The sequence below is a fragment of the Rhinatrema bivittatum genome, chromosome 10 (genome assembly GCF_901001135.1).
Source record: "Rhinatrema bivittatum chromosome 10, aRhiBiv1.1, whole genome shotgun sequence".
In the NCBI taxonomy this organism is placed as follows: Eukaryota; Metazoa; Chordata; class Amphibia; order Gymnophiona; family Rhinatrematidae; genus Rhinatrema; species Rhinatrema bivittatum.
Window position 1 is genome coordinate 26,606,896 of NC_042624.1, and position 14,104 is coordinate 26,620,999.

At 47.4% G+C, this 14,104-nt stretch overlaps 1 protein-coding gene across 1 annotated transcript; it reads left to right on the forward strand.

The window, feature by feature from the left end:
• The first annotated feature begins 422 nt into the window (after positions 1-422).
• LOC115100020 (allograft inflammatory factor 1-like) lies at positions 423-13,147 on the forward strand. The gene is made up of 6 exons (XM_029618153.1): positions 423-527; positions 682-725; positions 5,241-5,307; positions 6,612-6,653; positions 8,485-8,647; positions 12,836-13,147. Exons 1-6 carry the CDS (start codon positions 518-520, stop codon positions 13,005-13,007), a joined length of 498 nt encoding a protein of 165 aa, XP_029474013.1. The 5' UTR covers positions 423-517; the 3' UTR covers positions 13,008-13,147.
• The last annotated feature ends 957 nt before the right edge of the window (positions 13,148-14,104 follow it).

Sequence of the window (14,104 nt, forward strand, 5' to 3'; positions counted from 1 at the left end):
TGGATGGGCTTTCAGGGTATCTGGAATGAATATGCATGTGATACATTTGCATATGTTGGGTTTTTAGTGTATGCAAACGTATCTCACGCCAAACCCATCTGACTGTGCAGGCACCAGAAAAGGTTTGGGAAGCTCTGTGTCTTATAGGTTCTTAATTAACCCCAAAAAGTGTCCATTTTCAGCTTCTGGCTTCAGCTTTATACATGGATCTTAGCCAAAAACATTATTTTTTTTGCGAATCCATCTGATGAATATTCATTGTGGACATCATGACACCTGATCTGATTGCAATGTGGCTTTGAGAGCCCGTTTGATACCGCACAACTCTGAGAGTGAGGGGAGGAAATCGCTTGATTGTGATTGACAACAAAGTAAGCGCTAATCTGAGAGCTTTCGGCTTCAATTATTCAATTATTCAGCTTCTTGAGATGGGCGGAGCAGCCGAGCAGTGCTTCTGCTTCCTTTATAAGGGGTGAGGGACACTAAGCCTGTTATTTTGAGTTAAAAAAAACAAAACATGTGTTCTGGTAAGTAGATTTGCTTTTTTTTTTTATATAATTTATTCTCTGCTCCTTACTCTGAGACTTGGTGGCTTTTTCAGAGCCTTAAGCAACTGCTCTGTGAGTTGTGTGGGATGTCTTGGTACCTTCTCATGTGTTTTCTGTTTCTTTCTCCACTTAGAAGAGCAGGACTTTCAAGAGAGGGAGATTAACTTTGTTATCAAGGTAAGCTTGAGATGTTTGTTCTACTAACAGGAAAAGAAATGTGTGAAAAGCTACGGCAGTGTGTGTGCCCCCAAACTAACCCCAGCACAGCCCTAGGTGAGGGACTAAGCTGAAGGAAGGTCACTGGTCTGAGCTGGCTTTATTAGATTCAGTTTAAGCACATGGAGAAACCCCAGCACAGCCCTAGGTGAGGGACAAAGCTGAAGGAAGGTCACTGGTCTGAGCTGGCTTTGTTAGATCGAGTTTAAGCACATGGAGAAACCCCAGCACAGCCCTAGGTGAGGGACAAAGCTGAAGGAAGGTCACTGGTCTAAGCTGGCTTTATTAGATGAGTTTAAGCACATGGAGAAACCCCAGCACAGCCCTAGGTGAGGGACTAAACTGAAGGAAGGTCACTGGTCTGGGCTGGCTTTATTAGATCGCGTTTAAGCACATGGAGAAACCCCAGCACAGCCCTAGGTGAGGGATTAAGCTGAAGGAAGGTCACTGGTCTGAGCTGGCTTTATTAGATGAGTTTAAGCACATGGAGAAACCCCAGCACAGCCCTAGGTGAGGGACAAAGCTGAAGGAAGGTCACTGGTCTAAGCTGGCTTTATTAGATCGCGTTTAAGCACATGGAGAAACCCCAGCACAGCCCTAGGTGAGGGATTAAGCTGAAGGAAGGTCACTGGTCTGAGCTGGCTTTGTTAGATCGAGTTTAAGCACATGGAGAAACCCCAGCACAGCCCTAGGTGAGGGACTAAACTGAAGGAAGGTCACTGGTCTGGGCTGGCTTTATTAGATCGCGTTTAAGCACATGGAGAAACCCCAGCACAGCCCTAGGTGAGGGATTAAGCTGAAGGAAGGTCACTGGTCTGAGCTGGCTTTATTAGATCGCGTTTAAGCACATGGAGAAACCCCAGCACAGCCCTAGGTGAGGGACTAAGCTGAAGGAAGGTCACTGGTCTGAGCTGGCTTTGTTAGATCGAGTTTAAGCACATAGGAAAACGTCCATAAAGTGATATCCAGGGCTAGAGTACCTGCATTCTGATGTTATAAAACCTGTCCTGGATATTTTGTGAGTAGAAGGCTGATCCCGACTAAAGCTCTGCACTAAGATCTTGAGACTCCACCTGCTCGTTCTACTAAAGAGCAAAGGCCCTTGCTAACTTGCTGTCTCTTGGCCCTCTGTTCTCTTATGACTGCAGGATGCCTCTTTCTTTATAAGTATTTGTGCTCTCTTCTAAAAACATTGTTGGAGCTACTGCTTCAGAGCTGCCTGGCTGCAGGTAAAACCATGTAAGATCTTGTACGTTATGTGTCCCCCATGTCCAAGCCTTCCCACTGATGTCCTGCAGCCCTTGTACTTGGGGTGTGGTTACTCTGCAGTGCCCTCCTTAGTGGGGAGGGGGGAGGGATGGATGGGGAACTCGGGATTATGTTCCGTCAGGGCTGGTGCAAGGATATTCGGTGCCTTATGTGAAACTCTAGCTACGTACCTGTGCCCCCTCCACAAGCATCCTCACCACATCACCCAAGCCTGTGCTCTCCCCCTCCCCCAATTCCTCACGTTCCTGCTCTCACTCAATCCCCCCCCCCCCCCCATTCCTTCCTTCTGTCCCCACCACCAATCCAAATACCTGCTCTTCCACCTGGGGACGCTCCCCCCCCCCCCCCCCCACCCATTCTTCTCTTCCCCCTTTAATCTACAAACTTCCTCTCTCCTCTTCAGCCACCTTTCTCCCTCCATGCCCTCTCCTGAGACCCTGTCCTCCCCTTAGGGCTGCTCTCTGACCCAGCCTTTCCTTTCCTGTTCTGCAACCCCCTGATGGCTCTTTCCCAGGTGGAAAATGACCCCTGGCTGACTTAAGCTGCAGCGTGACTTGCACCTGTTCTCCTCCTCTAGTGCTCAGGTCTGCAGTGCTGCTGCCCCGTCCTCAATGTCCCTTGGCCAGGGTTGCTGGTGCTCTTCCTTCCCATGCATCCCTGTTCCTGCTCTGTTCCTCCTCGAGTGCGCGTGCTTTGCTGCTGAATGCAGGCACAAGGACTTCCTGCTTTCCATTCCAGCCTCTGGGCTCCCAGTAATGGTGATTGGAAAGGGGGGTGGGAGGGTATAGGGCAAAGTGGCTGTGATCGGCTGGGTCACTACCTGTATAGCTGCAGCAGCCACTTCTCCTCTTGGGCAATGCCCAATTAATGCCGGCTGTCATGTTGCCACCCTGGGATCTTGGCGTTGTAGGCAGCAGCCTTTTCTCTCTAGTGTTTCTCCCAGCCTTGTGTCCGGGGTGTGCCCACCCCAGGTAGCTGAACTACCTGTAGGCTTTAGTCAGAGCTCGATCTCTCCCATCCTCCCTCCTGCAGGTAATAACATAGGAGAGCATAGAGCAGTGCTTCTACCTGCTGTACCTCCGGTGCTACCGTCATGAGATGAGGGGAGAAGCACCAGTGAGGAACTGAGATTGCAAGAGACACCACTGCTGCTTTTCTCAGATCTATATTCAGGGAAGTTTTATTACAAAAATCTTGTAATGCAAAGCACCACACGAAGTTAGGTGAAGAAATGGTGCTAATAGCAGTAATTTAAAATTATAAGGGTACACAATGAGTAATATGGACAGTTACCAGCTTCAGGTACTGTAAGGGGGAACTGGACTCTTACAGCAGCCACCAAGGGCCTTAATTTGGATGGGGTGACCTGTGTGGTGCGGAAGACGCTACCATAAGCTCGCTGGGCAGACTGGCTGAACCGTTTGACTTTTTCTGCCATCATTTCTACATCAGCATGGCATACAGGGCTGGTGCCCTAGAGTACAACTAATCTGGCCCTTCCCCTCCCGGTGCTACTGCTCACAGCTTTCAGCTTCTGGTAACTCTTCCCCGATTACATGAATGAGAGGTGCTGATGCATCTAAACCAAGGGCCCGATGCAATATCGGGCAGTGAGATAAGCACGTTCTGGACACGCTAAACATACCCAGTACAATTGCTGGCTTAGTGTGTTCTAGACACGTGTCCACACCAGCGCATAGCTAATAGTATTCATCACATGCAAATGCCATGTTGATGAGGCTATTAGCTAGTACCCCAATGTTTAAAAAAAAAAAAAAGTTCACATTTTAACCCTCAATATTTAATGGCAGCCCAGAGCTGGCCTCAACCCAAGCCATGCTCAAAAAGCAAAAATTACAGCTTTTCTGAGGTTCCTCCTAACTAATATCGTTGCAATACTAAGCAGCAGGAATCACAAAGCTGCAGCATGAGAAGAAACATCTTGCCAGTGGTCAGGTTCGGAAAACGGAGTGTCCATCTTCTTACCTGTGCAAAATTACATCTCCTGGACATTCGATACTAAGGACATGCAATTTATCCATTGTGTGTCCCTTTCAGTGCGCCAGCTCGCTTGAGTGTTACATAGAGAGGGCATGAACCTGTGTCTTTGCGTGCACGATATTGCATTGGCCAGCAAGAAGGTGACAACTTTGACAGCTCGTGCATTAGGAGTCTTCTAGGAGCAGTTGCTAGGACTCAAGATGTCTGCTCAGTTAGCTAAAATCTCATTTTTTCTGGAGCTCTCCAGTCCTGTGAAAACAGGCTTCAGAGTTCAGCGTATGTTCTTACCTGTGTGAAACAATTAAAGGGGCGTTTAGGGAGAAATAGGCAGTGGTGTCTGGTGCTGCACAAGTCTAGCACTGTAGCAATAGTGTCTAATTGAAGACTAGACTTGTATATGCTTGCAGGTATTTAGCTGTATGGCTTAGATAAAGCCACGTGCTGTAAATACGCTCAGGCCACTGCAATTCTATGCGCTGTGGCCAGCGCACGGCTCTGCACACGATTGGACGCGTGTGCGAAATGGGGGTTAGCGTGACTAATGGAGCACGTAGCTAATACTGCTCATAACAACATGTAAACTCATGCTGAGGATCTCAGCTATTACCCGGGTGTGTGTGGGGGGTGGGGGGAATGCACCCAGTGCGCACCTTCTTACCCTCCAAAATGTAACGCCTGCCCCGGAGCAGGCACGAATTCTTGGTGTCCCAAATGTTTAGAGAAGCAGTAACGCTTTTCTGTAGCTCCTCACTCTTAATATTGTGAAGGTATTAAGGGAGAGTGTGAAGTGCGCTGCGGGTCAGGTTAGGGAAACAGGTGCTCAGTTAGCAAGTGTCTGTCTTCCTAACCCGCTGACGGCCACCTCTCCTGGGTGCCTGTTGCCATTGAGGCATCAGGGACATGCAGCTTTCCCTGGTGCCGTCTTTTTACCACTGTAGGCCACTTAAATATAAAATTGGGTGCTCGGGAGTGCTGGATCGCATGCATTGAGTGGGTGCTTAATGCACGCCGATATTGCACAGACCTGACACACAGCATAGACGGGACTTGCCTCTGCAGAGCAAGGATATCATCCTAAGCCTCTTGTAACAGTAGCTGGCTTGTGTAAGTGGCAGACTAACATCTTCAGCTTCCTAATGAGATTTTAGCTCCATGGGGCGTTTACTCCTGTCTCACTGTGCCTTCGCTCTTGTCCTGTGATTATAGGACTACCTTACTGATGAACCCTTCCAGGATATTGGGGATCTCCAAGGGAAGCTGGAAAAACTGAAATGTAAGTTTCTTTGGTTAAGGGATTCAGGCACGTTCCTCTCCCTGTGTGGGTTGCAAGCTGCAGTACAGGAATGTCTAAACCTCTGACACAAGAAACCAAAGCTGCATCTCTTTAATCCGGGCCTCGCAGGAGAAGGTTCTAGATTGGGGAACTGCTCTCCCCAGTGCAGAGACATCTGTGATCAAGCGCCTGCAAGAGGAGCGGTGTCCCAGGATGGCAGTACCTCTCGCCTCAGCTGCACCGTTACAAACTCATAAACTGTTTAAGAAGCAGAGTCTGTTTTGGCCCACCGGTCACTAAACTTCTTTGAACTGTTTCTGGGTTTGTCTGTCTGCACTCACCACAGTTCCCCTCTGCAAAATTTAAGCAATGCCTGTGGGAGAAGAGAGCAGGAGACGTTTTCAGCCGTACTAACAATAAACATAGAGTAGGACAGCGGATAAGATCCCATGACCTGTCTGGCCTGCCTATCCATGTCTCTCCAACTTTATGCACTGCCATTTGGGAGTTAATGCCTTCAAAATTCTTCTTTAGGCAGCACTGAGGAGCAAGATCAAAGTAGGCTTGGGTTTTGGGGGTTAGGCTTGTCTCAGTTCAGTAAACTCTGCGGGAGAGCCGGCGCTCCGAGTCGAGCACCCACTGTCCCGACGCGTGCCTGGCTCACGGTTCTTGATTTAAATTGGGGCCTGTGCTAATGAGGCGGCAGCGGCTGTCAGCAGGTCTGAGAACCAAGGCTTAACTTTACCGGTGTCACTGGTCGAACCTGCTGACAGCCACGGGTTCAGGAAACAGACGCCGGCAAAATTGAGCATCCGTTTCCAACCCGCAGGCCAGCGGACAGCTTTTTTTTAAAAATATTTTTGGGACCTCTGACTTAATATCACCATGACACTAAGTCAGAGGCTGTACAGAAAAGCAGCTTTTCTGCTTTTCTGAACACCTTTCCCAGTGTCGTCCCTGATTAACGGCAGCTTTTGGGCAGGAGTTAATATCTGAGAGTAAAATGTGCGGTTTGGCCACACCACCTGCTTTCAGTATCCTGCAGCTAAGAGGCTCATCAACCTGCATTTGCATATCCCTTACAGTATAAGGGGTAACGAGAGCGTGTGTAACACATGGGGAGGGAGAGGGGATACGGAGGAGGAGATTCTTGCTAAGAGTCGCTTCCCTCAAAGTGAAACCAGAAAGAAACAAAACTGCCTGTCAATGTCCCAAGAACTCTTTTTAAGAGAGAGATCCGCAGAGTGGTGAGGATGGCTGCTAGTCCTTTCCCAGACATTAAATTTCTCCCTCTTCTCTTCCAGATATGTTCATGAAGTATGATTCTTCACGCAGAGGAGAAATCGGTAAAGCATCCTTTCCTGCTGCTTGGGAGACCGTAGCACTAAGTCTCTCACAGCTGTAGTGCTATAATGGTGATCAGCTAGAAGTGCTCTTCATGGGATGTCAGACAGGGCCACGTAATGTACTGAGCAGTCTCACTCCCCTGACTCCACAGGAAATCAGTGTGAGAAAAGTAGTAAAGCCCTGTGCGTGTTCTTTACCCGCACATGAACTCACCCATGTCCTCTTCAGACATTCGGTAGCCAAGAATGGGAGCTGGGGGGTGAAGATTCCCTGAAATTAAGTGACCAAAAAGGGAAAAGTGGGGAAGACTGGGACCAACTAATTGCAAAATTTTTTACCTTTGTATTTTCCAGTTTTAGCAATTGGAATGTGCACTCCTTATTTTTGTATCTTGTTCTTCAGTGTCTGGTTTCTCAGGCTTTCTATCTTGGTTTTGTCTGCATGTTTCTGTTTGTAATTTGTAGTCTCTTATTTCTATATTAGGTAAGGGTCGGTCTCAGTTTTGCCTGTGTGTGACTGAAGTGCAGTATTTCTGCTAGCATGTAGTTTCTCTGTAGCAGTCCAGCTTGTTCTGTTACTCCCATAGGTGGTGTATTAATGTTCTAGGGCCTGGTGTCGTATCTGCATTGCTGTTTGAGTCCTGAGTCGGGGTTGTGATTGTATGGCAAGGCTCTACATGTCATGTGGGATTTTTTTTTTTTTGCAGGAGTTTATTTCATAAAATGTGTTAGCAATGGAGGGATATCTTTTTGCTGAGTTGACACCAGAATTTTTTTGTTGGTTGTGAATTGTCCTACCTCTGCTCTGCACATGTTCTAATTGATATTTTATTGTAGTTAACTTCTGGCTTTCTGCAAAAATGATTCATGGAAGAATACATGGATTTTTGTTAATGTTTGAATGTTTTCTTTACTTTTTACATGATATATTTGTGCATTTATAAACTGCAATAAATATAAAACAGATTAATGCATTTTTAATGCTGGTAAATGCTTGAAATAAGGTGACATGTTTAGTTTCATGCATAATGACTGTAGAAAGCTATTGTAGGGTGCAGTATATGGCATCAGTTATCAATAAGAATACAAATAGACCTGTATGCCTATGGCCCACCCAAAAAAATCAGTTCTGGCTATGCCACTGTGCTGTATGAAAGAGTTTGAATGGTTAGTATTTGTCCCGTAAAACACACTTTCTGATCTTGACCTGGCCAGTAGGTGGCAGCATACGATATAGTATTATAGTCGTCAGTAGCTGGAGTAGACAAGGATGATGAGTCTGAATGAGCTGATGACACTCTGTTGTTGGAGAGAGGAAAAGTTGGAAACTGAACCATTTTAGCTAGGGAGAACAGCTGTGGGTTGGCAGCAAAAGGCTATTTGGGATTCTATCTGAGAAATGCACTGCATCACCTGTAGACCAACAGATCTATGTACATCAGTCACTCTTAGGAAAATCCCATTTCTTTCCCCTGTGTTCAGCTTTGAGAGTTCACTATGCCTTGATTGATTAGCAAACCAGGTAAATGAGTTGCTATAGCATTGTAGTAGTTTTAGTAAATGGTCTGTGAATGCCTTCCCGGGAAAAACATGACCTTGGGTTGCAGTGACTCTAGAAACCCTTGGAACAGCTTGTGAACAGGGAACTTGGCCAGAGGCAAGTAGAAACCCCATTTGGTAAATGGAAAGTTTACGAGGCAAGATAGGACTGTCAGGGCCGACGGTTTAACCTGAGATAGGGATAGCACAAAGGCATTACATGGCAGCCATATATAACAAATTGTAAGAGTCCTTACGAGCGCGTCATCTTATCTAGTGCCATCTGTTTCAGACTATGACACTCTGAGCATCTTGATAAGGGAGCTGGGCTTTTTCCGAACCCCCTCAGAGCTGAAGAAGTTGGTGCAGGAGACCACTGGAAACAGAGGTAGTGCCGTCACCTATAAGGACCTTGCCATGATAGTGCTGGGGCGGCGCTCTACCATGTGCCAACGGTGAGTACAATATCAAAGTATGCCTGCAGCCTCCAGGAGGGGATGTTTGGGTGTGGGGATGAAAGCATAGAGATCATAGATCTGCGAATTTGACAGTCAGAATTTCTCTGTCTGGACCGTACTAGCCACTAATCTTTCCTTAGTCTGAGCCACTGATGTCACCTCACTTCATTTTGGCTCCATGTTTTCTAGCATTTCCTTCTTTGGTGAAAAAAAATATTCAAAAGTTACAGAATCTATTTTCTTAGGTAACGGAGATCAACTCGAACTCTCTCCAGAGCTGTAAAATGTGACTCCGATCCAAGATGTCATGGTAACTTTCCTCAATTCAGATTGGCTCGCCAACAATTTTGGTACCCAGTTCTCTATACCAAATTTGGAGCAAAGAGTATTCAGTCTGGATCTCGATGTGTGCCTAAGCCTTTGATAAGTTAGCTACACCTGACAGCATGCTCAGCACAGGTGGGAGACCTAGGGGTTCAGGACACAGAATATATTGAGGGACTCTGCCTGTCTTCCCACAGGCCTACCTTGGAGCTCATCCTCTGTAAAGAGGGAGATGTCTTGGGGCTTCTCCGATTAAACAAACATGCACACATACAGTCAGTATACCAGGATCCAGGTATTGATAAGCTTATTTGAGCACTTGCTAAGCATAACGATAACACAAAATACATAACAGCAAGCACTAGAGTTGATTGCAAGCAAATAACTACTAGAAAAGTACTAAGATACATATAAAGATAGCAAAGCTTGCAATCCCAATGAAAGTTGAAATGGGTCAAAGGAATTTGTCTGCAGTATCAGCTTGAAGTCTGACAAGTAACAACAATGCTGAGATTCTTACAGCTTTGCTCACTTTATAGGACTTTCCTAACCCTGCTTCCATCGTTTTTATCAGTTGCAAACATCTGCTTCTCAAAACTTGGTACTTGATATTTTGCTTCTGTGCCCTGCTACTCCCAGTTTGTCTGACTTTGACTAAGTTTTTTCTCATAGGTTCAGTGCATAAGCATTTTTGAATATAGACATCTTCATAGCCCTTAAACAATAGCCATAGTTCCCAAAGACATCTAGAGAGGACTCTAATCATAACAGCATTTGCAGCAAGTGTCAGTGACTTTTCTTTTAGCTGACAGTTCCTTTACTAACTGAGGTTGGCTGAGTGTGACCAGCAATTAGACAAGCCCCATTACAACAGAATAATAGATGGCACAACATTTCAGAACTTTGACTCTGTAGACCATGACTTCAGATTTCCTTCAGTCAAGAAGGACCAAACGCACTTCAGATAGTAACTGTAGGGTGAATTTTGCTCAATGAGCAACTCTGTGCCAAGACAACTAAGTCAACTAAGCTTGCATGTCAGCTAGGATGTGGCTGAAGTCACCCAAACATAGCTAAAGCTGCTGGGGGTGGGGGGTATTTGTGTGCTCTCCCAGTGTGATAGATGGCATCATATGCTGCCTGGATCCCATGGCCCACCTCCATGTTGGGAGCATGTCGAGGTAAGGCACAGGCAGTGCATGGCTCACACTTCAGGTCCATTCCCACCACCTCAGGCGTCTTAGTTGCCTATGTCAATGGCATTGGCCAAACTTAGCCAGCAAGGACTGAACATTCAAGTCAATCAGCTAAGGTAATGCCCCAGGAATGGCTGCTGTCTCTGAAAGCAGCTAAATATTTATTTATTTGAGTCTTATATACAGTCATTCGGGTTTACAAAATATACATTTTCTTAACAGTTGTGCAACAAGTATAACAAGGTGGATATTAAACGGAAGTTAAAACATTTCAAGTCCAGAAAGTATGATGTGGGAGGAGGAGGGTATGTAGGTTCTGGTTGGAGAGAAGTTATTCTGAGGCTTATTCATGAAAGTTCAATTGTGAGTTGGGATGATCAGAAGTATGAAGGTCAGTATCACTGCTTAGTGAAAATAAGTGGCTATCATTTTAGCTGGCCACTCTGCAGGGACAAACCTCAGCTAGTCGGATGCTAACTCTGTACCTAACTCTGTAGTTGGGTAGCTAGAACTCTTGAAAATCCACCCCATGTGACTGAGTTGATTTGTCCAGGTACCAAGGGAAGTCTCTGGGGCTTGAAGGATGTGTCCTTCAGAGCGGAGGTTGAAACACATTGATATGGCAGTGGGAAGCTTGCATTTCTAATGCCGGTACTATTTTTAATGTTAATAGAAAATGTGGCAGCCATGGAAATGAATCACCTCATGCACACAGCACAAGCTTTAAAATCTGACAAATTATCTACCCTGGGTATTTTTTCAAAAGGGCAAAGGAGAGCTGTAGAAGCTCCTACTCAAGCAGAGATGCCCAGAGGCATGCTGGGAGCTATGAAAGGCTATTCATAACAAATCTATTAAATATGGAGACCTGCTAGCCTGTAGCTCATGGCCTCTGAATACCAATAGAGGTCAGAAAAGGAGCAGAGAAGAGCTATTCAGCCCCCTCATGACCTCAGTGCTGCTGCAGAGACAGGAGGGGCTGGAGCAGGGATCAAAGGGTTTTCTGTGCTCAACCCAGATCTGCTCTTCCTGGCAACAGTGGAAGCCGGGAGAGGAGGGGATGAGGCTGGAGCAGACAGGACACAGAGCCAGCTGGTCTCTTCTCAGCCCTCACCATCCTTCCCCCAAACCCCACTCCACCTGCTGCCTGCAGTAAAGTGCTCTTATCTGCTCTGCGGGCTGGAGTGTACACGGCACCAGGCTCAGCAACTTGCTGGGCTCCTAAGACTTGGGATTCAACTGACAGAAGAGGGGAGAAGTCACCCAGACCTCTGGTCAGGCCAGAATAATTTGTGGCAAGAGGGAGTCGCTGTGACTGATGAGTACTTGCAGGAGCAGTGCATGAAGTGAGGGGGTGTGAATACTTGCAGGAGATCTGGTGCAAGAGGGGGTGAATGCTTCCGGGGCAGTGTTGTGGAAAGGAATTAATGCTGCAAGTGTTGGGAAGAGCAGAAGGAGAAGCTGGGGGAAGATGGTTCCCTCCCCATCTCCCTGAAGTCAGCAATGCAAACTGGACTGTGTGGCACTCCCCAAGGTCCATGCTGCCACCTGTTCTGAAATTGGGAAGATGGGACCAGGTCATAGAGAGTGAGGGCTGGGATAGGGAGTTGTATAACTGTCAGAGAAATGAGAGCCCAGGGTGGGGACAGAAGGGGTTCAAAAAAATGGAGCAGTGAGAGCCAGCAGCGAAGGCGAGGGTATCAAACTCAGCAGTGGGTGAGGAGAGGGGGGGTGTGAGCCGACAAATTTAAAAGGCAGTGAGGATAGGTTAGTCATAGGTAGAGGGGGGGGGGGAGAGGGAAGGGGTGAAGCCAGAGATGTTTGGAGGGGGAATTAATTGGAAAAGACATGGGGAAGTAGTGCAAAATGGGTAATGGTTAGGATGTATGCAAGAGAACGAGAGTAGTGGGGATACTGATGGGGAGCAGACTCGCACTAGTGGTATGAAGGGAAGGGTTAATGTCGGAGCTGTTCTGGAAGGGTTTAGGGAATGTTATACTGCTAGGTACAGGGATGGGGACTGAGTTACTGATGGGGATAAGACACAGCTATTGGGCAGAGCATGATAGAGAAGGAGGAGATGCTGCTCACAGGGTAGGAGGGTTAAGATAGATGCTGGTGGGGGCAGGCTTGGGAAACTGAAGTAGACCAATAGGAAGACTGAGATTGGGGGGGAATAGGATTGAGGGAGACCTGGTGGGGGACAGGATGGGAGGATTAAGGGAGACTGAGAGCAGGATATGATTCAGAGACTGAGGACAGGTTTTGGGGACTGACAGAATGGGTTTGAGAGGAACCAGTAGGGTCAGGGTGGGAGGACTGAGAGAGGGAGTGATACTGTTGGGAACTCCCTCCCCCTCTTTGTACATGAAAGGTTGGCCACCCCTGTGCTAGGCTCACCCCTGTGCTAGGCTCACCCCTGTGCTAGGCTCACCTGCCCCTACTTTGCGAGCTTCCTGGCTTCTCATTAACTTGCTTCTGACTCCTGGTCTTTAGACCAATCAGAGTATCTCGCCGCTCTGCGGGAGACACCTTGGGCATCCTTGGTGACTGCTGGTACCGTCCAGTGTTTCTCAGGCCCAAGGTTTGGTGCAATTTACCAGAATAAAGCATGGCCTTTCAAATATAACTTGTAAAACTGCTTCTCTAATTGCTTTGTTGCTAGGATAATGCATTACAGTGAGAACCGAGGAGCAGCCCTGAGGATGCCGTGCCTGCTGGACAAGGTTTCCTATGTGAGCTTTGTGCACATAACGCTGTCCAGGGAGATCCCTTCCCCTCTGGCAGCCTACCCCCCAGCCCCTCCACCGTCTCCTGCTGAGGGTATTCCTGAGTAACAGCAAACTGAAGAGCAGGGCACTGCTGTGGCCTGCACAGAAATCTCATGTAACTTGTGCATGTTCTGTATTTATTACTGTGGGCACTTGGACTTTCTTTCAGCATAAAATAAAGCTGCAACTCGCCAAAGTAATCTGGAGAGCATGGCCTAAATGTTTCTTTCTTGGTTGTCTGTGGGAGGGGGGAGTGTGAATGTGTTAGGGAGGAGAGCAAGCAGCCAGGCTCCATAGTTTTAATGCCAGTTGTCCAAACTCCTCCTAAATACCAGGAAATGCACCAATAGTAATGCCCCTCACCAAGGAATACACAATAACAGAGGGGCCGTCCCTCAAAAGGTGGCATCTGGTATCATACTAAAGAGTGGCATCTGGTATACTAAAGAGTAAATCCTATGCCAGTGGAATCAGAGGTCTGGCAGAGCAAAATGACTTCCAAAAAAACTGATATCTATTCTCTGCCAGACCTCTGATCCCACCGGCATAGGATTTACACTTTTTAGTATTTTAAGCAGTTCCTTTGCCTGACAGCAGACTGATACCTGATGGCCCCTCCTTATTGTGAACTCCTAAACTGGTGTAGAGGTGCGGAGAGGCTCCTGATGGATAGGGGGAGCAGGCACTCCTCCCTAGGGTTAAAGTGCACCAGGAGTATATGCACTCTCTCTCCTCCTCAGGAGTCTCAGCCCAGCCACCCTCTAATGTTAACAAACTTCCCTTGCACACAGGGGAGGGGGGAAAAATCAGGTCTCCCTCTCTTTGTAGAGGATGGCATAGCCAGGGCCTGGGATAGATGCTACCTCAGGATCCTTCCCGTAGCCCCTTGGATATTCTTCTCTTATTTATAGAGCCACAGTGAGGGCATTCTGGGGCTCACATGAACCCAATCTTTTCATGTCTGGTCTGTTCAGGGGTAGTGAAGTGTCCTTAGTCTGTCCCCACAGCTGGAAACCAAAGCCGTGTACAACACTGGGGCCTAGAGTGAAGCCACCACAGGATGCTTTGACCTTTGTGGCTTGGGGTAGCAAAAACTGTCCTACTTGTGGCTGCAGGTGAGCAGGAGGAGCCATTCCACAGGGAACTGCTGGTGGTCCTCAGAC

What these genes read in the sequence shown, in the direction of transcription:
- LOC115100020 (XM_029618153.1), top strand. An exon ending in GAAGCTGGAAAAACTGAAAT is followed by an intron (nt 5,308 to 6,611) that starts GTAAGTTTCTTT and finishes CTTCTCTTCCAG; the next exon opens with ATATGTTCATGAAGTATGAT. An exon ending in CGCTCTACCATGTGCCAACG is followed by an intron (nt 8,648 to 12,835) that starts GTGAGTACAATA and finishes CTTTGTTGCTAG; the next exon opens with GATAATGCATTACAGTGAGA.